The 25,305-nt window shown below is 36.1% G+C and overlaps 1 protein-coding gene across 6 annotated transcripts in view; it reads right to left on the reverse strand.

The window, feature by feature from the left end:
* The window catches only part of NALCN (sodium leak channel, non-selective), a 358,280-nt gene that overhangs the window by 264,878 nt on the left and 68,097 nt on the right, over positions 1-25,305 (reverse strand). For 4 of the 6 annotated variants that reach the window (XM_050766656.1, XM_050766657.1, XM_050766654.1 and 1 more), the window contains one exon: positions 24,873-25,027. In XM_050766656.1, the coding sequence (XP_050622613.1) occupies positions 24,873-25,027 (155 nt within the window). Of the gene's footprint in view, positions 1-4,979; positions 9,200-24,872; positions 25,028-25,305 lie in introns of those variants that run through there. The other 2 variants (XM_050766659.1, XM_050766660.1) reach the window with 2 other exon arrangements.

The raw sequence follows: 25,305 nt of genomic DNA on the forward strand, positions 1-25,305 counted from the left end.
ATATGTATAATGAACAAACAAGGCTAAATTTAGGTGGCTCTTAAAATGTGGACTCATATCAGTAAATATATCAAATTATCATTTTACTTGTATATAAAGTTGATAATTCACTGCTGTGAAAACTAATCAATATAAAATTTATGAATTTAAAAAATAGCTATTCTATTCCCTAAGCATCTGTGGATTTATAAATAGGCCTTTTTCTTTTAAAAATCAACCTCAAACACATAATCCCTAAAGCCAAATTCTTCTTATGTTTCCCACGATAGTTAACTAATCTTATTCTTTCTGCCCATCTCATGTCTCACTCCTGGGTGATCAGAGCACTTCTTGGCACCCCAATAAATTATATTGTCCATCTTTTCTGCCTATTAGCACAGAATGTACACCATGATTATTTAGTGTCCTAAAATCTACCTTCAGGTATTCAATTTACAACAACAATAACAAAGCAAGTTTTATATGTATGTGACAACTTTTCAGATACAAAGGATCTTAGAAAACCATGCGTTTTCTCAAATTACAACTCACTAAAATTAATAAAAAGTCAAGAAATTTGCTAAGTATTCTGAAATAAAATATAAGCTAGAAAACCTCTGCTTGTCATTTTAAGCTGGATTTTAGATTAAGGTTGTTTTTGCTTCCCTTATATTTCTGTTTTAGAAGGAAAATTAAAAATTCTGGAACATTTTCCATTCTGAAGTCATTTGGTTGTTAGCTTTGTACCTTTCAGACACTTGAGATGCTCAATAATACTGCAAAGTACAGTTCTTGCTGTGTGCTATTATTTGCAGTGCCATGTAAAGAAGGTTTTTAAAACAGGAGAATATTAGAGTGGGGGAAGAAAAAAGATTCTATTTTTATATCCCATTAGACAGTTTACTGCCTTTCAAGACACCGATTATAAGCAATGGCCCATTACCAGTTTTTCAGGTTCTTGGAATATGTCTCAAAAGAGTTTTTGTTACTGACTGCAGTCAGCTTTCAGAGCTCTATCCTTGTTCCTGACAGATGTCCACAATGAACTCGCCTATTTTTGTTTTGTTTTGTTTTTTATTCTTGGAATGGGGATAGCTATAAAATCTGCTTCTCTTACTACATCTATTCCTCTTTTTATTTGATTCTAACACCCTATTAATACAATCTCTTGTCACATATCCTTTCCATTGTGATAATCCTTTCCCAGGGTTACAAGAAAGGACAATGAGATTTGCTAGTCTGCAGAGCAACACTGTTAATTTCTTGATCACGGTATAGGTGACAATACCATTCAACAGTGCCCATGTTATGACAAAATTATTCTTGATTCTCTATTGCCCATAAATGTTAAACCCTTCATCTGTGAAATTCCATGTTCTTCTTTTTTCCCACAAGCCAAATCCTTATTTAGAACATGGCTTCTGTTTAGAATGCTATGTACAACTCTGAATTCTAGGCTTCTAGCATTTTATCCTTTCATTAACTGTAAAATCCTATAACGTGAAAATACATAATAGACAAAAGTCAAGTATATAGAACATATGTAAGAATAAGACACACAAATCCAGAAGGAAAATGGGCCAAGCATGTGAACCAGCAATTCACAGAAGAAACAAACCCAAGTGGCCAATAAACATACAAAAAAAAAAAAAAAAAAAAGCTTAATTTGATTATAATCTCATCAGTTACTAGAAAGGCATAGAAATCACACTCATTTAGTTGGCTAAAATTTACAAGTTTCATTATATCAAATATTGACATGCTAAGAAGAAAACAGATACATTCTTAGTACTGGTGGGAGTATGCAGGAGCAATTTGGAAATATACACTAAAAATTAAAAATGTGCATACCCAGTACTTCTATTTCCAGATGTCTACTATACAGAACTATTCCCACGGTACACAAGGAGACTCATGCAAGTATATTAATACTCCAGTATTAGTAATCACACACACACACAAAAGGTGTCAATCAATTGTAGAATGATCAAATAAAATGTGTGACAGTCACCACTAAATTAACTGGAGTATGTGTATATTTAATCGTATAAATTATATGTAAACAATACTCCAAATATTCTATGTAAACATATGTATATACCCATATGAAAGTGAGTATCAAAGTCAAAAATGTCATAGATTAAACTCATAATAATGTTATCTTGGAGATACTGGAGAGGGGACAGGAACTGTAGATAATCATCAAAAAGGCTTTGCTGTCTTAATAGTTTAAAGAATTAAAACATTTCTTATGTAGTTGAGTTTTTTTAATTCAAGAAATATATGAACTGTAAGGCAAACACTTTTTATTACTAAAGTTTTACTTTACAAATCAAACATGGAAAAAATAAAATATCAATTCTTAGATTAATTCATTGTCTGAGAAAACTAAAGGCTTATAGGATTTTTTTCTAATGAATATCTCTTTTAAAAACCTTTGTATTCATTAACTGGATATCATTTCATGGGGTGTATTTGTGTGGGGGTATATATGAGTATGTCCATGCATGTGGAATATAGGGAATTCACACAGATCTATAACTGTGTGACTCTGGTTTGCAATGTGCAAATCAACTGATAATGCACAAATATATATATGATATAAAGTATGTCAATATGAATAACACAGATGTGTGAATGATAGTGTGTAAGTTATTTGACAATGCACAATGCACATTTTTAAGTATGTAACATACACATGCTAGGCTAAGCAGTGTATAACTTAATCAGTATAAAATTCCTTACTTTAAAGTATATGTTTTTATATTAATTCCAAAAGAACAGCCATTTTTAAAATGTTTCCAGTTTATTAATTCAGTATTTTTAAATAGACTATCAAAGAAATCATCTGGTTAATGTTTGATGCGCTTTTCATTTGAAGTCTAATATCTTAGCAGAAGGTTGGACTTGATGATCTCATATGTTTAGTTTTAGCCCTAATGTGTATCATTTGTGATTTAAATAGAAAACACTTGTTTTAAACTATTATAGAATTATTGAAAGTAATTTAATTAAAAAATCTCTAAGCATACTTTTTTTTCTTTTTTTTTTTTTTTTTTATGGAATCTCACTCTGTTGCCCAGGATGGAATGCAGTGGCACGATCTTGGCTCACTGCAACTGCCGCCTCCCAGGTTCAAGCAATTCTCCTATCTCAGCCTCCCAAGTAGCTGGAATTACAGGTGCCCACCACCATGCCTGGCTAATTTTGTATTTTTAGTAGAGATGGGGTTTCACCATGTTGGCCAGGCTGGTCTCGAACTTGTCACCTCAGGTGATACCACCATCCTTGGCCTCCCAAAGTGCTGGGATTACAGGCATCAGCCACCGCGCCTGGCCCTAAGCATCCATTTTTAAGTAACATTCATTTTGTTGAAATTACTTCAACAAAACAACAATCATGACTTACCATCATTAACATCTTATTATCCAATAATAATATGATTTTATTTCATGTATGCATACTTAACATAAAAAGTTTACTATTAATTGTATCAGTATATAAAACAGTCAATTAATTTGGAATAGTAGGTAGAGACTTATGAATAATGAACTTGCCAAGTTTCTTAGCTTAAATAACTCATAATTACAGACCTCAGCCATTTGTATTAACTAGAATAAATGTCTCAGCATTGTCAAGATTTGCCAAACAAATTACAAATTTTATGGCATAATCTGTTGACATTACCAAAAAATCTGTACTGAATTTGCTATGTGAACACCACAGTGCAACTCGATTAATTCAGCATAAGTACAATATGTTCTTAGATTCTATTTCCACAGGTCCCCTGCTATAATTCCATCATCTTCAAAATTTATTTTAATATTGTATTTCCTCAGTGCATGATTATTATTTTACAGTCAACAACTTTTAAAAATTAGCCTAATCCAAAGAGCAGAACATAAAGTCTCGCATGTAAATCTTATCCTCTGCCTACAGCCTCAACATAGTACGCTCAATTATTGGTTAGAATTTATAACCTATACAAATAGAGGTTTTATAATGGAATCCAGTAGGGAAGAAAAAACTAGGTTTCATGACTTTCCATGCATTCAGGATAAGACAGGGAAACAGTCACGTGTATTGACATGTAAATTATGAATTTATGCAATCTCATTTCCTGGAAGGCAAATAATGTGGACAGTCTCTGAAGACTTGTGTTTGGAAAATAAGGTATTTTTTCAAATGGGCAAATTTTCTTCTGCTGTTTTGTTGTACAGTAGTACAGGAGTTACTGAGATAGGTTCCTCTATGTAGAGAGGCACTGAATAAGCAGAATAAACACTCCATCACCCAGAAAACGATGGGAAGCAACGTTTAACCTAGTAGTAATTTCACAAGACATTAACATTCAGAAAATATGCATTATTAGCATAATTCTATTTAAGTATGCAACCAGAGGGTAAAAGAAATTTACTATGAAGGTTAGAATGGCTTATATACTCCATAATTGTATGACGTTTGGTCACCGCCAATTAGAATACTTTGAGGCCTCATAACACATCTCAACTGGCTTGTAGAAGAGTAAATGATAAAAACAACTTATACTACTGAACAACAAGTATTTAACACTGATGAAAGCAAAAACTATGTCAATCAGCTAACATTTTAGCGGGTTTCTCTTTTGTAAAAAGAACAAAAGAAACACTAAAACTTTGTTAACACCAGAATTTAAAATATTTTATCAGGTTACATAATAAATATATTTTAAGTACATTTTGTTCCCCAACAACTTCAGTTTTTAACAATTGTCATTGGGCTTTTTATCCTTTTCCTTAAAGGATTAAACTTCTGGATAAGCTGGTTCTTGGCAACACCAAAACTTCACCTGTCTGTTCATAGCTTCTTGGTGGCTTAAATCCATACAGGGTTGATCAATTTGGAATACTACCTTCCACATGAAACGGTACATACTACAGATAAAGTAACAAATAGGATGACTTTATGAAATATCTCAAACAAGTGTATAAACAGACATGATCAAAGGAACTTCCACTTACCAACCTAGTACACTTGAGCTGTAGGAGCCAAAACACTGAAGGGTTTCTCTGCATATTAAGTTTGTTGGCCTAGGTGAAAGTACCTCTCCAGTGCTTGGCAATTGCACTGAATGGATGTTGATTTTTCTCCCCTTGTTACAACAGTTAATGGTCACTGTAAATCACAACGATTCATAAATCCTCTTGAATCTTGCCCCTTACACAAAGCAGCCAGCTGCTGCCCCTTGATTTTGTACTGTCTGCCATCAAGACTTTCCTCCCAGGTTCCATTCTCAGGGGGCAAAGGACCTCTTAAGCCCTCCTCAAAGGTCAGCAAAATGTGCTTTTCCTCAGCAGCTGCTTCTTCTCTTTGTTCATCATCCAGGCTAGTGCTTGCTGCTTTCTTATGGCTGATTTCCTTTTTATCCTCTGCAGCCTAGTCACAGACAGCTGCAAAGCTAATTAACCCCTCCAGGTGTCTCCTTTTAGGTTTAAACGTGGTAAGTGTGGCTAGGAGACAAGATGGTAAGAATATGTAAGAGGTGTCATTCATTATTTTGACTCAATTTCTGTTCCTTCTGGCCTCATTTCATAGAGCTTTATTAATGTTACCACCACCAAAAAAAAAAAAAAAAAAAATTAGCACAAGGTATTCCTTTTTAAACTGATTAACAGAAGAAAACAGTTTAGTTTTAGAAATTTGCTTGAGACTTGAGAGTTCAAACTCTGTTAATGCCTCAGTTATCTTTCGTTATCAACGTAATTTAGATTTTATTTTGTTTTTTGTTTCTGCCTACAAGTTTCCTTTTTTACAAAAACTAAACAGCAAACCTGTCTGACAATTTACTTCTTGAAATCTAGCACTATGTTTTAAGCTAGACAAAAATTTAAGTACACAATTGGAGTTCTAAAACTTGAAACAAGTCAGCTCTTAATAAGGTAGGTAATCAACTTATAAGCAAGAATAAATTTGTAATCAAATGAAAATGCAATGCCATCCATCTCAGGTTCTGTATTTGTACTTACGTGGTACCTGCCTTCCAGTGGTAAACATAGTGCCTAACATCTAGTAGATCTCAATAAATATTTGCTGAATGAATAAATGAGTGAATGAATAAATTTAAAACATTGCTCAGAGATGTGACTGCACATGTCAGGTTTTCCAAAACACTCCTGGTCTCAAAAATCCCAACAAGTGCAAAATACTGGTTGAGAAAACTCTACTTCCCAGATTACTATATCTGTCTTCAGAAATGCTGATTACACAATCTAGGGCATTGATTTAGAGTATACATTTTTAGCTGGAATGATTTGCGTCTAAATCCCTGACTTGCCATTTACATTGTGGGTTTAGGTAGTTGCTTAATGTCATGACCCCCCAGTTTTTCCTTTGGTAAAATGAGGGTTTTTCAATGATATGTTGCCATATAACAAACCACTGCAAAATATGGTGGGTTAAAGCATCTGCTATTTATTGGCCTGTGGTTCTGTGAAGGCAATTTGGGCTAGATGGGTGATTCTTCTGCTGGTCTCAGCTGGGTCTAACAGGGCCAAATAGTCTGAGAAGACTTTGCTCAGAAGTCAAGCAGCTGGGGCTGGCTAACCTCAGTTCTCCACGTGGCCTCTTATCCCCCTCTAGGCTAGACTGGGCTTCTCTCCATGGTCATCTTAGGGCAGTACTCAAATAAGAGAGAGAGCCGCAGGGCCTCATGGGACCTTAGTTCCAAAACTTGCACAATGCCACTCTGCCATTATCTCAAGGGGAAAGAAAGTTATAGGCATCAGATTTAAGGGGAGGAAAAATACATTCCACCTCTTGATGTAAGGGAGGCAATGTCACATGGCAAATGGGTTATGTGTTCAGGAAAGTGAGGATTCTTACTCTACCCTTGCAAATAATCCACTAGAGAAAGTAATCAGTGGGTTATTTAAACATTAAAAGTGCTATCAATGATAGCACTTTTGCATGTTTATTGTATTTTAACAAATGATGGTTTATCATATTTAAATAAATGATAGTTTATTGTGTTTTTATTAGTTTTTGTAAATATAATTATTTTTCTCCTTGTCTTGCTCACTTTCAAGTAATTTTTCTAGCTAAAACATTGGGGGATGATATTTAGTATTTTGATTCTATTTTTTGAAGCAATTTCTTTAATCATTCAGGCTCATACTTCCATTTTAAAGAATTCTCACTGATTAAATTTAACCCAGATTCAGTGGATTTTATGTCTAACCTATTATCCATTCTTCAAAAATTCCTTACTTAAATTGAATGACAGATTTAAGGAACATAGCCTGCGTTTTTGTGAGAGGCAGCAGAAAGGAGGTGACTTTCAGGGATATACACATCCCAGCCAATCTTTCTTTTAAAATTTCGTGTTTAGAGTTCAAGGAATATTAAGTCAGGGAAAGAGGGCCAGAACTGGATTCTCATAAATCTAAACAAAATTAAAGATGTGTTGTAGGCTCTGAGCCTCCTAGGGTAAAGACTGCAAAGGATTCTAGGCAGCTGTGGGAAGACAGAATCAAAAAAGAAGCTTGGGCTGAGTGGTTTTTCCAACCTTTATTCTAGTCTGGGGGTTGGCTAACTTTCTGTAAATGGACAGATGGTAAACATTTTAGGCTTTATGGGCCTCTGAATTTCTGTTGGAACTACTGAACTTTTCTGCTGTTGGAGAAAAGCAGCCACAGACCATGTCTAAACAAATGGGCAGGCAGTTGCAATAAAACTTTGTTTACAAAAACTGGCGGTAAGCAGGATGTGACCCACTGGCCATGGTTTGCTGATCCCTGCTCTAGTCAGTTGTAAATACATAGATTCAGCATTGCTTTAACTCTTTAGAAGTCCTGCCAGGACAAAGCATCTCAGCTTAGAAATAACTTTGCTGGTAGTATCTCAAAGTACTGCATGAAATAGTAAAATAGTTTTAAACATTTTATTCCCAATGAAAGTCTCCATGCATGGGAGCATACAGCAGTGAATACAGCATATACTAGCAGAATAAAATGTGAGTACTGTATTTTTTTTTTCTTTTTTGACACAGTGTCTCATTCTATGGCCCAGGCTAGAGTGCAGTGGTGTGATCTTGGCTCATTGCAACCTCTGCTTGCCAGGCTTAAGCCATCCTCCCACCTCAGCCTCCCAAGTAGCTGGGACCACAGGCATGCACCACCACACCCAGCAAAGTACTGTGTATTTTAAAACTACATTGTATAATCATGAGTGTTTTGCCAGACTAAATGGAGGTAATCTAAATCTAATGCCATGGAACGAATATAGACATTGGTTTGTCTCCTATTTTTCCCACTTTCTATCCGTGTGACCCTATGATTATTTGCTCTATAATTTATGAATTTATTTACTTAGTTATGTATCTAGAAAAGCTAATTATAATCAGTTAAATATTGAGAACTCATTAGATGTGAGGAGGAGAATAGTCTAATTTAGTCTTCCTATGATACTCTGAGATATGTACCATTTTTATTCCTATTTTACAGGCCAGAAGAGGTTAAATAACTTGTCCAACATACCCCGTCTAGTAAGATGCAGACTATGTCCTGAAACCAATTCCTTCTTTTATCTGGATAGGACCATCCACAGAATACTCACTACTGTAGCTCTACCCCATGACAGGTGAATATAGTTGTCACTGAGTCCTGTCTCTGTCCCTTAAGAGCTGCTTCTGTTCTCTGTATCTCAACATCTGTACCATTAGAATGAGTTAATAACATGTCACACCTGGGTTTGATCACACCTAGGTGACTTTCCTTACATATAATGTGAGGATCCCAAGTATCTTTACAGGAAGGCTTCTTTCAGTTCAACTTCAATTTGGTGTCAAGACTTACAGCTAGTTTTTAAATGAAATAATATATCTGTATGCACAAATATAGGTTATTGTTTTACTGGACATAAGACAGTAAGAGTTAGCTAGGACAATTTACTTGTTTAATATTTAGGTAATTCTGAATTAGGGTTTTTATTTCATATTTTGCTTATTTGCTAAAGTACTTCTATGGAAAGTGAAAGCATTTGAATATTTGCTGCAATTAATATTAAGAAGCTTAAGCACCCCAAATCTTAATCCACTGGAATTGTTCTCAGTACTTAATAATTATCATTGCTGATTTGCAGTCTTGTCTCATTCTCTTGCTCTCTAATTTTTTTTGTCTTTACACAAATTAACTGCTGATGTGTTGTCTTCCCAGGCTGCACAGAGGCTGGCATAACTATTCAGCAGCAAAAAATAATAAAAATAATAACATGAAAATAGAATATTTGTAAAATTAAAAATTCATGGAAATACTAAATTTTAAGAATTAATGCTCAATTAATAAAATGCATTTATATAGGAATATAAAAATACATATAGAATATAAAATCATAGATACATCATATCATAGAAAAGAAAATGGCATCATTACATGGAAAGTCTAAAAATATAAAAACATAGGCCAGACATGGTGGCTCGCATCTGTTATCCTAGCACTTTGGGAGGCTGAGGTGGGCGGATCACCTGAGGTCAGGAGTTCTAAACCAGCCTGGCCAAAATGGTGAAACCCTGTCTCTAATAAAAATACAAAAATTAATTGGGCATGGTGGTGTGTGCCTGTAATCCCAGCTACTTGGGAGGCTGAGGCACGAGAATTGCTTGAACCCTGGAGGAGGAGGCTGCAGTGAGCTGAGATCATGCCACTGCACTCCAGTCTGGATGACAGAGCAAGACTCTCTGTGTGTGTGTATATATATATGTGTGTGTGTGTGTGTGTGTGTGTGTGTATATGTGTGTGTGTGTATATATATATATACACACCATAGGTTTTAGGTCAATGTGTTGGACTATGCTTATTTAGACACCTTTCTTCTTTACCCTCCTCACCCTATGCCAAACCAACACAAGGAAATAGATAAAAAGATAATAAGTTCTGAATATGTAAATTATCTCAAAGCTACATGAGCAAACCATCCAGCAGTCAGAGAGTTTGGGAGAATATAAAATCAGAGCTGTGAGCAGCAGCTGAAGCCAAATGGTTCACAGAGGTACTTGGAGTCAATCTAAATCTTCAGGCCTTCTGGGGCCCAGTAGGGAGAGAAGTCGGGAGGCACCTAATACAAGACAGGAGGTTGGAGCTGAGGTGTCTCTGCAAAGCTGAGAGTTACATAGGGTTGTTCTGCATTTTATATGGACTGGAAGAACCCTGGCCTCCAGCTCAGGGAAAAAGCAGAATGTTGTTTGACTTCTGTCCAGATCCAAGAAGGGCAAAAGAGTCTCCTAAGAGAAGTCAGAATCCAAGACTTGGGCCAACTGAAGTGTGTGGCCTAATTTTACAGTGCCCCCAAAATGCAAATAGTTCAAGGACCTCTCCTTCCCTGATATGGTTTAGCTGTGTTTCCACCCAAATGTCATCTTGAATTGTAGCTCCCATAATCCCCACATGTCGTGGGAGGGATTCAGTGGGAGGTAATTGAACAATGGGGGCAGGGCTTTCCTGTGCTGTTCTCATGATAGTGAATAACCCTCACAAGATCTGATGGTTTTATAAAGGGCAGTTTCCCTGCACAGGCTCTCTTGCCTACCCCTATGTAAGATGTGCCTGCCACCATGTAAGACATTTACTTCTCCTTCATCTTGTGCCATGATTTTGAGGCCTCCCCAGCCACGTGGCACTGTGAATCTATTAAATCATTTTCGTTATAAATTACCCAGTCTCAAGTATGTCTTTATTAGCAGCATGAGAACTGACGAATATATTCTTTAAGCCACAAAAGTAACATGAGTATCAGTAAGAATGGTAGATATCCATGAAACTGCAGCAAACACAACCCCAGTCATAGTTTAGGCCAGAGTACCCCTGAAAAATGAGCTCATAGCCAGTGGAAATGAGTTCATAGTCAATATTATAAACCACACAAGAAAATGAACTATTATAAAGGAGAGTTAGGAAATATGGACGGATTAGAAACAAATTCTAAAATAAGCATGTTTAAAATGGTGAGATGAAGAAAAGATTAGAAAGAAAACAACAAGAACAGGAATCTAAGATAAAAGAACAGGCAGATTTGAAACAGAATTAAATAGAAATACTAGGTATAAAAATTACAGATGTTGGAATTGAAAATTCAATAAATGGCAGGCTAGACACACTGAGAGAAAATTAAGAGTTCAGCAAATAATTTGAACTTGAAAATATGTAAACAACCCCTAGAGGGATGGAGAATGATAGAAGATTCCTTGTGCATCCAATTGAGGATCCAGAGTGTAACCCAGGGTCCCTGGGTTTTTGGGTACACACTGGGAAGAAGTATCCACTTTTAACTGCTGCCCCTTGAGTTTCTGTTGTTTAAAAACATTCTAGGATGAAGCCAAGTCCCTGCAAAACAAACAACAAACACACGAAAAACTGGTCCCAGGCATCCAGGGATGCCTGAGCTAGAGATGAACTTTGGAGACCTGTTTGCATTACCATACTAAACGCCCTGTCCAGGGAAGAGCTTATGTGTCATTTTCTGTATGGGCAACATATGAAGAAGCATGAACAACTGCTGTGTCTGTCTGCACTCCACCTCTGCATACAGTGACTCAGCTAAGCAGCCCCCACAAAGCCCTGTTTTCACCTGTGTTTGGGGAGGCACTGCTTTGGGAACTATCTCCAGTGTTCTACTTACTTGTTGCCAGTAATGAAATCCTCTGGTTAAATCCTCCTTGGTTGTGGTCATTGGACTGCCACCTGCTAAGCAACTGAACCCACCCATTGTATGGTAACAAGAAGACAAGTCAAGAAAATAGAGGGAAGTCAGAAAGCATGACTTAAAGACATGGAGGATAGAATAAGAAATATATGATAAAAACAAATATTAATCAGTATTTCAGAAAATAAAGAATAGAGAGAATGGAGAAGAGAGCTGATCTGAGAAACCTTCCAGAATTGAAGAAAGGCATAAGTCTTATATGCAGAGAATGAGTTCACAGTAGATACAAAATAAAAATCCATGCCTAGGCATAGGATACTAAGAGCACAAGACAGCAAAGGCAAAGGGTAAATCTTAAAAACTACCAGAGGAAAATGGATATTAAAAAAAAATCCAAATTCACAAAACCAAATTAAAAAAAAAAAGAAAGTCTTAAAATTAGACCCACGGTAGGCTTGTTATTGGCAGTAATAGATTCCAGAATACAATGAAAATATTTCAGGTTTTATGTCCAATCAATACCAAAGGAGAATTCTGTACTCGTTGAAGCTAATTATCAAAAATAAGATAAATTAAAGCCATTTTCAGAAAAAGTACACAGGAAGCAGAAATATTTAGCCAGGTACAAAATGAAGGTGGCACACTTAATCTATGCTACTGTAGATCTTGTTTAACAAAAGCAAAAATAAAAACGTAATTCTCTAAAGATTATTTTGCATTACCAGAACTAATAAAAACATTTGTTTCAGAGGTTAGACAAGTTACATAAATGTGAGAAATAAAACAAATGGGGGAAATGAGACTTGCAGCAAATGTGGAGTGCTTACGCTTCACTTTAACAAAATCATAGTGAAAAAAATTTGGAAGCAATGTATGTACACACGCACACAGTCAGACAGGCATGCCTGCATCCAGCACATGGCCGTGAGAACTACAACAAGTTAATGATCCATCCTTTCTTCTGAATTTATTTCACCTTCATTTCTTGTTTTATTTTAACATCTCTGTTTGAGGTACATTCTATTTTCAGTACCTATATAGAGTAAGTGCAAAATAACTATTTGGTGAATATATTATTTATATTATTTATGAATACATCTCATTCTTCTGCTTACTGTGAGAAAGCATCTCATATTCTTTAAGAATGGTTACATTCTCAGAAAAATAGAAATACATCTCACTTTTCTACTTATCTAAAAACAAATCCGATCAATAATAATCTTTATAGTAGCAACTGTGGTAGTGGTTGTTATTTTTGTTTTAATGGTGGCAGCTTATATTTATTAGCCATTCATGATTTATTCTAATATGTTTATTTTAGTTTTAATTTTATTTAGCATATTTAAGTTATTATATTTAGCATGTTTTAGTATATTTAGAATATTTTGCTCTTATGATTCCAGAACCCCAAGGCCTAAGGGAGTGAGAGCTGAGGGGTAGGGAAGAATAAAGGAGAAAAATGGATGGGTTGTCTCCACTGTCCAGTGACTGCTCAGGATGATCAACTTCTTTTTCATAGCCCACGTGGCTCAGGCTAGAAGCACTTTGTCAAAGGCTGGGGGCTTTCTCTCCAGAGGAGGAGGCTCTTCCCTCTTCAGCAGGGTTTTGGCTAAGCAGGGCTCACAGCTGGAACATGGAAGCCTCTAGAATGCCAGGTTCAGGTCTTCATTAGCCTTGAGGTAAGAGCTGTGTTAGGGCTTTCCTAAATAACACTATTATTATTTTTTGCTCCAAATGATTAGTTGGTAAAACTGATTTGATTTCATAGAGTGTCCAGGAAATTATGTTCTACAGGCTGCTGTCACCAGCAGAGAAAGTTTCCTTGACTGTCCATACACGATTTCCAAGCTAGTCTATTCACATTTGTTTCACGTGAGTATCTGGCTTAACGGAGAAGTCCTACGTTCAAACGAACAGTGAAATTAGAGCCTAGAGTTGTATTTGAATTTGACTTAAATTTTGAATTACTAAATTTCTGCAGAAGGATGATTTTTTAAAAGGCAATCTATCAAATATAAAATTCTCATCAATAAGATCAGCCAGTCCTCAAGTATATACTGAGTTCAATGAGAGTGAGAAAAGACATCAAAAGAAGTGCCTGAGGCTCTGCTCCCACCTGAGGCAACTGGATCTAATGAACTCATCCAGAAGATAAGGGTAAAAGACACACAGGCATGCATGTGTGTGCACACATGATGATGGGACACATGTAGAATGAAGTAATGAAGTGTCAACTTTGATGCACAAACCTTGCTATCATAGTTCGTATAGAAGGGAGATGAGTGCTACTGGCAGATCAGGGGAAACTTACCTAAGTAGGTCCTGAAAGGTGAGTCATAGGTGATGCGGGGAGTAGGAGAGAGGCATTCCAGGAAGAATGGGATGAACACATACATTCAAGAAGAGAATGGACTGCCGATGTTCAGAAGAGTACAAAGTACAGAATACGAAATGCCTACATTATTTTTTCCTTCAATATTTATGCGTATTGAAAAATAATACCTTGTATTTTTAAAAATTCACTCACGCAATAAGGGCAGGACTATGAATCCTTATCATCTTTTAAAAAAAGTAAACAACCAGCTATCTATTGTATTAAAAATGTGCATATCCTTTCACCCAGAAATTGTTTCTGGGAATCTGTTCTAAAGCATAATCATACACGAACACAGAATGTATATATGCCTGTATTCAACACAGCGTTACTTATTGCAAGGAAAGATTGAAAACCACTTAAATGTCTATCAGTAAGGGAAGAATGGAAAACATTTGATAACATACCATGAAACTTACAAAGAGGGAAGAAGAAATGAGAAAAGGAAGGAAGAGAGGGAAGGAGGGAGGGAATTATATATGGCAGAATTTATTACTTTCTTAAATCATTAAATCTCTTACATTATTTGAAGTATTACTTTTGCAACTTATAAATGTTTAAAATACAACCATAAAAATGCTAATTTCTTGGAATCCACTAGATATTTTCAATGAACACTGTCTTCTATGTATAACATGAAATAAATCATCACTTTATGTCCTCCAAAATTTACTTTTAAAATTGCCTTTCACTGTCTGATGAAAAACTCCCCTAGTCACTGTCTTTTCTCATCTATTCAACAAGAACTCCTAAACATCTTTCACCAGACAATGCACATCCTTATTTTTAAAAAATCATGCCTGCAATTTCTGCTTTTAAACTCCTTTCTTCCTAACATTCTAAATAATATCTGGACATCTAATTTCAGTTTAAGTAAGTCTGTGACCCTGTCTGAGAATCTGATAAACCTAAAGACAGTCCCTTTAAAAATCCTGAAGCACACATTTCATGTAACCTAGGGGCACTTATGATTCAAGATACAGGGATAAAACCCCTTGCATTTGGCTAAGGGTTTTCACATATATTCCTCATAGGATGTTTCCTGATCTTGTCCTAGACGCAACAAAAATACGTCAGGTTTTCCTTGTTCTATGATAAAGGAATTTTTATCAGAGAGCAAATATAGAATTATCATAGACGAAGCCCTTTTAGTTGAATTCTATTGCCTAAGGTCTCTCTTCCATATGTGTTTTCATAAAAATCACTAAGTAATTCCTATGGGAACAGTAAACATCAAGAAAAATGCATCAAAAACAACCCTTTGGTGCTTTTTTCTGAGAGCATGATAAATCTCAATTACATATTTTACAAATTAGTCTTTACTGTGCTTTTTCTTTTGTGACTACAATAAAAATGTACATTCTGTAATAAATCATGGTTGTAGATACATAACTTTCTGTTTTCTATTCATTTGTAAAGTTCTCATCTGATATCACATACAGTAGCATAAAATATGGTTTAATATCATTCAACCCTGATGAATCAATTTTTAGCAGCAGCATCAACAAAGTTCAATTTACATCCCACTATAATTTGAATAAAAGTAATTTTCTTTCATATTTTATGTCCATATTGAATATCAGATGTAATAAGAGACAAATTATAAAAATAATAGAATAGTAATAGAAAAAGATATAGAAAGTTATTTCAAAGTCAAGTAAATCCTGTGTTAAAACTAAAACACTGGACCCGTGTAAGTGCATCCATCGTCAATCCTATTTCACAAGATACAGGGGTAGTCCGAAGCACAGAACTCCACCAGTGATGAAAATAATAACTGGTATTTCTAAATCAATATTTAATAAAACTGATTTATGACCCACACAGGGAGCTGAGTCCATAGCTTATAGTCAATACTACCCAAAGTCAAAGAAGAGAAATACCACAAAAGTAAATAACAGTTACAATATATTTCTCCTTGTAAAAAATACCAGTCCCAAATTTCAATACCCATAATTACGTTCTTCAGAAGTGAGTTGGGAATGTAGGAAATCTGGCAGACTCAATCACCCTTTACTTTAGTTTTCTGCATTTTCTTGAAAGGCCCAATTAATTTATTGTTGCCAAAAAAAATTCACGAAGATTTCAAGTCATCATCTTAAATTTGTTCTAAGTATCCAAAATCCACATTTTAACTCCTGTGGAGCTGACGACTTGTAGTTTTCTTATCTGATATTTTAAGGAGGATACATATAGAAAAGCTTTATGATTTTTTTGGTAAAGGAACTAATATGGTAAATATGCTTTATGTCACATTCTGATCAAGAAATTAATGAATGTGGATTTCCAAAATCTTCTTAGATAAATTTGCTGGTTAATTTGCGATAATTTAGAAAGCAAATTTAAATATTCATATCTCAAAGCAAAGAAAGTAAATTCAAATACACAGGAGAAATTAATGCATGTAGCTGTAAATTATATACAGCAAACACATGGCTTATCATGGCATTGTGAATTTAGTTCAAATAAGCACAAAACTCACTAAAATATACCAAATAGCATATTTTCTTTTGCTTGCTAAGTTCTCTCCCACATCTCTAGCCTATATGTCTACTATCTAATTTTATATCAAAAGTAGTATTCACTCATTTTTTTCTGGCTTTATCTCTAATCCTTGCCCAGATGTTTATAGCTCAATAGCTTATAAAACTGCATTGCCTCCCAGGTATATTCTTTAATATTTATATTCTTTCATTTAACTAACATGTATTATGCACCAACTCTCTGTCCCACAGAATACAGAATACAAGGGACTAGAATTCAAGCCAGAGACCAACCCCTTAAGGGGCCATCAGTTTGCAGTGGGCGTCACACTTCTTCACATTTACTCTTTATTTATCTATTTATTTTATTTTATTTTATTTATTTATCTATTTTGAGATGGAGTCTTGCTCTGTTGCCCAGGCTGGAGTTCAGTGGCTCAATCCTGGCTCACTGTAACCTCTGCCTCCTAGGTTCAGGCGATTCACCTGCCTCAGCCTCCCGAGTAGCTGGGATTACAGGCACCCGCCATCATGCCCGGCTAATTTTTGTATTTTTGTAGAGACAGGGTTTCACTATGTTGCCCAGGCTGGTCTTGAACTCCCGACCTCAGGTGATCTGCCTGCCTTGGCCTCCCAAAGCGCTGGGATTACAGGCTTGAGCCACTGCGCCCAGCCTACATTTATTCTTTTGTCTAAGACTTGTCTAAAGACTTCAGGACAAGAGGGTGGTCACCATGTTGCAGGATATGCTACTATGGCAGGTCACTATTTTGGAAGATGTGTTTCTTCCATCATCATAATGACACTTTATAATGGACCAGGTATCCTGACAAGCCACAGGAATGAAGGTTACTCATGGTCGACTTCTCTGGTAACGTAGTAGTTTGTAGACCAAGAGCACAGCCTTCGGCCTCAGCACACAGGGCAGCAAGACTTGGCTTCCAAATGCAGCTGGTGAGAGGCTCTGGGCAAGTACATTCTTACTCATCTCCTTCTCCTCACTCATCAGTTGAGGGATAATGATACCTCATGCGCTTATTTGGAGGATTAAAAACACAATGGATGGAAAACCTTTTCACTGGTGCTAGACACATAATACGCAATCAATAAATGATAATGACAGTTGTCCTAAGTAATGACAGTAATTACAAAAGTAACGACAGTCTGTTGGACAATTAGCCACCATAAGAACATAGTGTTTATTATTTCCTAGCTTTACCTTCGACGTTTGTATATATAGAATAGGCAAAGTGATCCACCATATACAGCTCGTGTAGTGTTAAGGGCGTAAGTTTTATGTCTTTTCTATTAGTTATTTTCAGAATGTCTTGATTTATAGTTTATCTTGCTTGTGGGCTTCCTCTGATATCAGCTGTTTCAGTTGAATTTCATTTATTCTGGATTTTTTTGAAAATGGGCTTTTGTCATTTATTCTGATGATTCTAAAGACTAATAAAAAATGCATGATAGCGATTTACTCCCTAAGTGACTTTCCAGGATGAGTTTTATCATCCAATGATATTCATTTGGTTGTTTAGTCCAAACTGAACATGTTTTATTTTTTACCTGACTGTATAATGAATGAAGGGTTCAAACCACCACCTGAATAGTTTTGTTCTCATCTTTTGTACCAAATATTTTACTTTTTTATAAAATGTCATGACAAGGAATCACCAGTTCGATGGTGTTTGTTTGCTGGGATTTCTTTCCCACATATGATATATTTTGTGTTGCTTTGTTTCTAAGTGGCACATCACCTCTGTTTGGACAATGGTCTTCTCCACTAGCATTTCACTAAAGGGAAATAATACTAATATTCTACTGGAAAATTAAGAATAAAACTAAGCTTTGCAAGTTATTTTTGAATTTTCTTCTTAATTAAACACTATTTTGAGCTGTAAGACGGTTTGGTGGAAACAGCAGGTATGGTGGACATCTGCAAATCCGGAGAAGTGAGTTCAGTCTGCCTCTGCCCGGAGTTCTCTGTAACTCTAACTCTGCTCACTCTGACTCTCAGATCCCCACCTGTGCCGGTGAAACGCATGACTGCATTATCTGTTCCAGCTCTAAACTTCTGTAATTTCATGTCCAGTGTTATTACAGAAAATCACAGAGTCGCCTCTTTTATGTCTCAGCTTGTATGTCTCATATGTTCATGAACAAGTGGGAACAGCGGAAGTAAGAACTGAAAGTGGGGTAAGTATTCAGAAAAGGGATGGCAAATTTTCTAAATAGGGTGAGTTGCTGTGATTTTGTGTCACGTCTACAGTGTGGCTTTTAGGATGTTGTCAATCCCCAAACCTTTCCACTGTATGATTCCTACCCACCTCGCCACACATACTTCAATCATGGAATCTCAATGTCTGCTAAATACGTTTTGTGATTTTGCAAGATGTCCTTTAGATTATGTCTACTCCTCAGGAAGCTTGGAACATGGGGAATGTGTGATATCTTGAGTCCACAGGCTAATGTCTTAGTGGGGATGAGTTAGTTGGGGGTCCTTAGGAAGGAGCTATAGGAAATATAGCCAGAAATAAAGATGGAAAAGTGCATACATGGAAGAAAGACACAGAAATAACGAGTATCTCAGTCATCGCGTGGCCCAGGGAATTAGAGAAGGTCAGAAAATAAATCACTTAGTGCTGGAGCCCGTGCATGTCACAGCATGGCTGTGCCTTCTGCTCAATGCCCCAGACGGTGCTTTACTTAGGCTCTGTGGAAGGAGTGCCTGTTGAAAGGCTGCTGAAAGAGAGAGGCTCAAATCCAGGGGTCACAAATTTGAATGTATAGGGATAAATAAGTAAAATTAAACGTATGCATGATGCTTCATCAAACTGTAGAAAATTCAGTGACACGGGCTAAATGTTAATCAGATTCTAGAGAGACTGGTACAAGCACAGAAGTGAGGACATTTGTGAGAGTGGAGAGGAATAATTGATGAATAAAGACCAAACACCACCAAAAATTTGCCTTCTAGAATGCTAGTCACTGATTGGAATAAAATGAAATGGGAGATAGGAGTTAACATAGGCAAGATGCAAGGTTAAGAACACCATGCCCCGACTGGGCGTGGTGGCTCATGCCTATAATCCCAGCATTTTCGGAGGCCAAGGTGGGCAGATCATGAGGTCAAGAGATCGAGACCATCCTGGCTAATACAGTGAAACCCCGTCTCTACTAAAAATACAAAAAAAAAAAAAAAAATAGCTGGGCATGGTGGCACACACCTGTAGTCCAAGCTACTTGGGAGGCAGAGGCAGGAGAATCGCTTGAACCCAGGGGGCAGAGGTTGCAGTGAGCCAAGATCATGCCACCGCACTCCAGCCTGGGTGACGAGTGAGACTCCATCTGAAAAAAACAAAATAAAACAAAACAAACACTGTGCCCATGCCCCAATGCCTCTCCCTTGCATAAGATACTGAAAAACCTGCATAGTTAATGTCTGTAAACAAAGGGAATCAGATCAGATGTTGTGTGTGAGTGTGAAAACATCTATGTCTTGCCCTTCCTTATTATTATGCCATTTTCCCTCAAATAACACAGTGCATCTCAATTTCTAGCTCATTCTGTGTTTGTTCTATGCTACACAGTACTCTAAGTGTAGTTTCTCAGTTGCTTTTTACATTAACTCTATAAAGTAGGTCTGTCACTTACCCCATTTCCTAGATGGGGAAATTGAGACCAGAGAGGTTAACTATTTTCCTAAGGCTGTCACACTAATATAAAGTGGAGTCATGATCTAAACCCCAGGGCCATTCTTTTGAATAATTGTGCTTCAGGCAAACTTTACCACAAAGGAGTCATGTGCCCCTATCAGTTTTAAGCATGCTACAGCAAACAGCATGACTCTATTCAGAGGTTAAAAAATATACTGTCTGTTACTTTTCTTTTGAGAACTATTATCAAGATTCAGAAAGAATTGATTCCAATATTATTACTCACATTGAAATGATTTTTTGGGACATGGTCATAGATAACATTATTTGGATTTTTGAGTTATTTCTAAAGAAAGTAATTTTTGAGTTCATCAAACTTTCTCATGACAAGTATGCATATATCTCTATTATACATTCCATCTATTGTATAAATGGTACTTTTTTAACTGCTAAGTGTGAATGTTGAGAACATCAACATCATTATGCTATCTCCCCCATTTTTCATCTTATCTCTTCTATTCATAATTTGTAATATTTACATTGCATTTTGTAAATCCTACAGTTGTATTAGCTTTATTCTTACAACAAATGGATACTAGAGACTAGCTCATGATAAGAAACTCTTGATTGGCTAAATGTTTTCAAGAAGATTTCATGAAAAATATAGTCTCTATGTTCTTGCCTCTTCAAAAATATTCAGAAAAAGTTTGACCCATTCTTTCCCTAAATAATTTGTAAGCATTGTGCCATTACGTTCTAGAGTTCCATATTGACATGAAGTTTCAGGCCTCTCTGATGTACCTCCTTATAGCTAACTTGACCTTTTTTTTTTTTTTTTTTTTTTTTTTTTTTTTTTTTTTTTTTTTTTTTTTTTTGTGGATGCCTAATGAATGTTTTCTTTAGCTTTGATTTCCAACAATTTTACTAAGATGTGTCTCAGTGTTGACTGTTCTATGTTCACTTACTGAGACAAGTTGTATCCTTTGAACTTGTAATTCAGTGCTTTGCTTCCTGCTAAGTTTTTATGAGTTATATATCATGATTTGTTTTTTGTTTTAAAAGTACCTCAAAGTATTTTTTTATAGACATGATCCTCATTCTTTTCAGTATGACTCGTCTTTGAAATAAATTTTATTAGACCAGATATCTGTCACTGTTTCACTTTGGGGAGGAACAGGGTAATATTGCAGGATAGTGCAATGGACAGAAAGGTGATGTTTCCCCCAAATTCATTTGCTGAATTTTTAACCCCCATGGTGATGCTACCAGAAGGTAGGAACTTTGGGTGTGATTAGATCATGAAGGTGGAGCCCACATTAATGATATTAGTAACCTTATGAAGGAGGTTCAAGAGAGACCCCTTACTCCTACCACATGAGGACACAGTGAAAAGGTGCCATTCTATGAACCAGGAAGTGGGCCTTCACCAGGCATGAAATCTGCTGCTGTCGTGATCTTGGACTTCTCAACCTCTAGAACTGTGAGAAATAAATTTCTCTTGGTTATGAGACACTGATTCTATGACATTTTGTTATAACAACCAAAATGGACCAAGATGGAATCGAAGGCTTTTATAATATAGGTGTGTGTGTATGTGTGTGTTTCTTTAGTCCATTGGTTCATAACTCTACATGCACATAAATTAACCACCTGGAGAGCCTTTAAAAGCCATCTATTCCTTGGATAACTCTAAGGTTGTGATTTAATTGACATGAGGATGGTGCTTGAGAATCTGTGTTTTAAAAGGCTCCCCAGGTTATCCTAAGTTATAGTGGCCATGAAAACTTTCCATTTAGCTTTTATCCCATTCTAGCCAACCCAGATCAGCAGCGTCGGGGCCCATCACAAAGCAGTTGTGTCCCCTCCACTCTATCTCCCCACCAACTGCTTGCAGAAATGAGGGCCTCTGCTTTGTGATGCTGCATGGGGTCCTGGTAAGCCGCCACACTCAGCCTTTGCTCTGATTCCCTGACTCAAAATATGAGATGGTTCTGTTCCTCCAGGAACATGCATTATCTTAGAATATTGCTCTGCTGCTGGTGCTGTCTGAGATCCACAGTAGGCAGAATCTGCTCAGGAAGTTTTCTGTTAGACATCCAGTCCTGTGATGTGGTTTGTAGTTACAGTTTTTCAGAGTTCTTAAATATGAAAATTTCATTTCTGTTTCTCAGTCTTTTGGCTATTTGGATGATTTTGACATCCAAAAGGGCAAAAGATGTCTTTACTTTTCAATCTTACAACAGGAGTTCCTTGTCATTTTTTCTATTCCATGACTCTGGCTTTTAATATATTTTAAAATTTGAATTTTTCAACATCATCAGTGTTACATCTTAATGAGACATAAAGCTACTTATGCCAGAAATGTTATAAGTGAATTGAAATTCATGTTTTGAATGGTAATTTGATTAGTAAGAAAAGGAAATGGGCTCCTTTTTAACTAATCATAATTACTTACATATTCAAGTAATTAGCCAAATTCATATGCATAATTAAGCACCTAATTATGTTTTAAATTCAAATTCATGTATGAAGAGATGATCACATGTGTCTAATAAAATATTTTATTTTCCTAATTTTGGGCAAAACATTGTCTTTTGTTTCCATAAGAACTTTTAAATATAGTAGTTTGTGTATCTACAGAGATACACAATATCAGGAAGTAGCTATCAATTTCAGTCTAAATTACAGTGACCATTTAAAAATGTTTTGGTTATGGTACAAGATCAACATTTCATTATCTAACAATTAGTCATACAGTGATGATGAATTCAATCATCATTTGGGAAAAATAAGCAAACAGATGAAATTAAGCCTGTATAGAAAGGAAGGAGTCATGAGGAATAATGAATATTGCCAACAAAAACAGACAAAATCAGGGAAAAGAACAACAAGAAAACAACTTAATTCTCTATTGTGGCTCTACCTCCTCACACAAACATGCCTGGTTACCAATGAATTCAAAAGGACATACACTTTGTTGAGCCTATTAGTAAATATTTATGGAAGCCTCCCTGTGAGCCAGGCATAGCCCTGTGCCCTGGAGACTTGAAGATGAAAAGATGCACTTCCTGTTTTCAAGGAGCTTAAATCCTTGGGAGATAAATTAACAGTACAGCTATAGTAAGATAATTGCTTTAGTAGGGGGCGACTGCCTCCAAGGCAATTTCCTTCTAGAATTGGTCCTCTGGAACCAGCACACTACAAGGAGACTTTTTCTCTCAAACAGAGATTCCACTTTATATTCAGCGAAGCCATTGTAAGTCAGAGTGAAGAAAGGTGAATCAACTTGAATATAATGCTGCATTTGGAATTTGGGTACAATCATTGCATTAAAAATGGTGAGGGTGTGATGTGCTTTAGCTACATGATTTTAAAAAATTGGAGGATATTTTCTGTAAGGGCAACCTTAACCCTGGGATGGTGACCACTCTCCATAGAAGACATGGATACACTCAGTCTCTAAAAGAAAGAGCTGCAGACTCTGATAAGGCATGTGTTCTAGTCATGCCCAGCTGTTGGAACTCCTGAAGCTTATTCCACACAGCGTATCAGCCTATACATCTCGCCTCCCATACCACATCTGTGATTTCTTTCTCATGCCTAAAAGTTATTGGTATAATTCATGACGCCTCTGTACTTTTGAGACAGGAGGGAAGGATTTAAGATCAATTACAAAGCTGGATAAGCTTAAGAGAGTATAGCAAATGGAAATTGCTTCACATCAGTTGGCTTCTGGATTTTTATGAAATAGGAGACAATATTATTGGTCAAAAGAGATGGAAGAATGCCATCTAACTATAATGCTTAAAATCAAATATGAGGAAATATTAAAACATAAAGATGAAAACTTGAGATGTTATTTGCAAAACTGAACTTAAAAAGATACCATCAGCCCACGTTCAGTACTAAATTCTATATAGAAGCTGTAACTTTACGGTTCAGTACATGGGCCTGAGACTTGAAGAAAATTTAGTTTAAAAAATTACTCTGATAACAATTCTCAAGGTGTAAGATACTTGTTTAGAATTACACATTTTTTGCTTTAATAATACAATCTGTGCAACTTGCATAGAATTATAATAAATACAATGATATGAACTAAATGGCAGATGCTAAGTTCTTTCATTATGTATGTAATAGCACATTTTAGGACTTAATAAGGCAAGTGAAGAAGAAATGTTTACATTTGAGTACATAGTTTTCATGCACCAGCATTTCCCATACATTTATTACATAGTTGATGCATATTCCTTAACTAGTTCATTAATTGTCTTCTAATCAAGGAGCACTTTTCAGCTCTAATGCACTCATCAATACCTAGTATTATAGTTTTAAAGACTTACCTCGCCTATTAGGGTATAGTTATATAGGAAAGGAAACCAAATTTTGTTTATCTTTGAGTCAACAACCCAGAACCCTGTTCAACAAACAAACATTTTTAAATGCTATTATTGAGAATCAAAATAGTTAAAAATGAGAGATCTGTAACTCCATATAAACACTGCTGCCTATATACATATATAACATGTATGCTATGCACTGTAGGGTAGAATATGTTATAAAATAGGCATAGAATTAAAATTTATATTTGTATTTCTTCTATATGACAGCCAGTCAAAATATTATTATCAATTATTTAATTATTCTGTCCACTTCATAAACATCATAAAATAGAAACTTAAAACGTATTTTACCAGTAAGACAGACCTATCTCATTAAAGCCACTGTAGCCCAGCTCTTGCCTGCTAAGTCCCAGATCTTCAAGGTCCATGCATTTAAATCCAGGTGGGCACTGGTAGCCTTCTTCTAGCTCTGGTGAGCAGTGTGTGTCTGGAATAGCTAAGCTATTCCAGGTTACATTCCTGTGAACAACACATGAAAGTGTTAAGACAATTTCAACAAACATAAATGTTGATTACAATGAATAATGTGATTACTCTTCATTAATAGCTACGTATCTGGCCAGGTGAGGTTGCTCATGCCTGTAATCATTGCACTTTGGGAGGCACAGGCAGGAGAATCCCTTGAGCCCAGGGGTTCGAGGTTGCAGTGAACTATGATCATGCTACTGCACTCTAGCCTGGGCAACAGAGCAAGACTTTGAGAGTTGAGAGACCTCTCTCTCTCTCTCTCTCTAACA

This window comes from Macaca thibetana, chromosome 17, assembly GCF_024542745.1.
Source record: "Macaca thibetana thibetana isolate TM-01 chromosome 17, ASM2454274v1, whole genome shotgun sequence".
Classification (NCBI taxonomy): Eukaryota; Metazoa; Chordata; class Mammalia; order Primates; family Cercopithecidae; genus Macaca; species Macaca thibetana.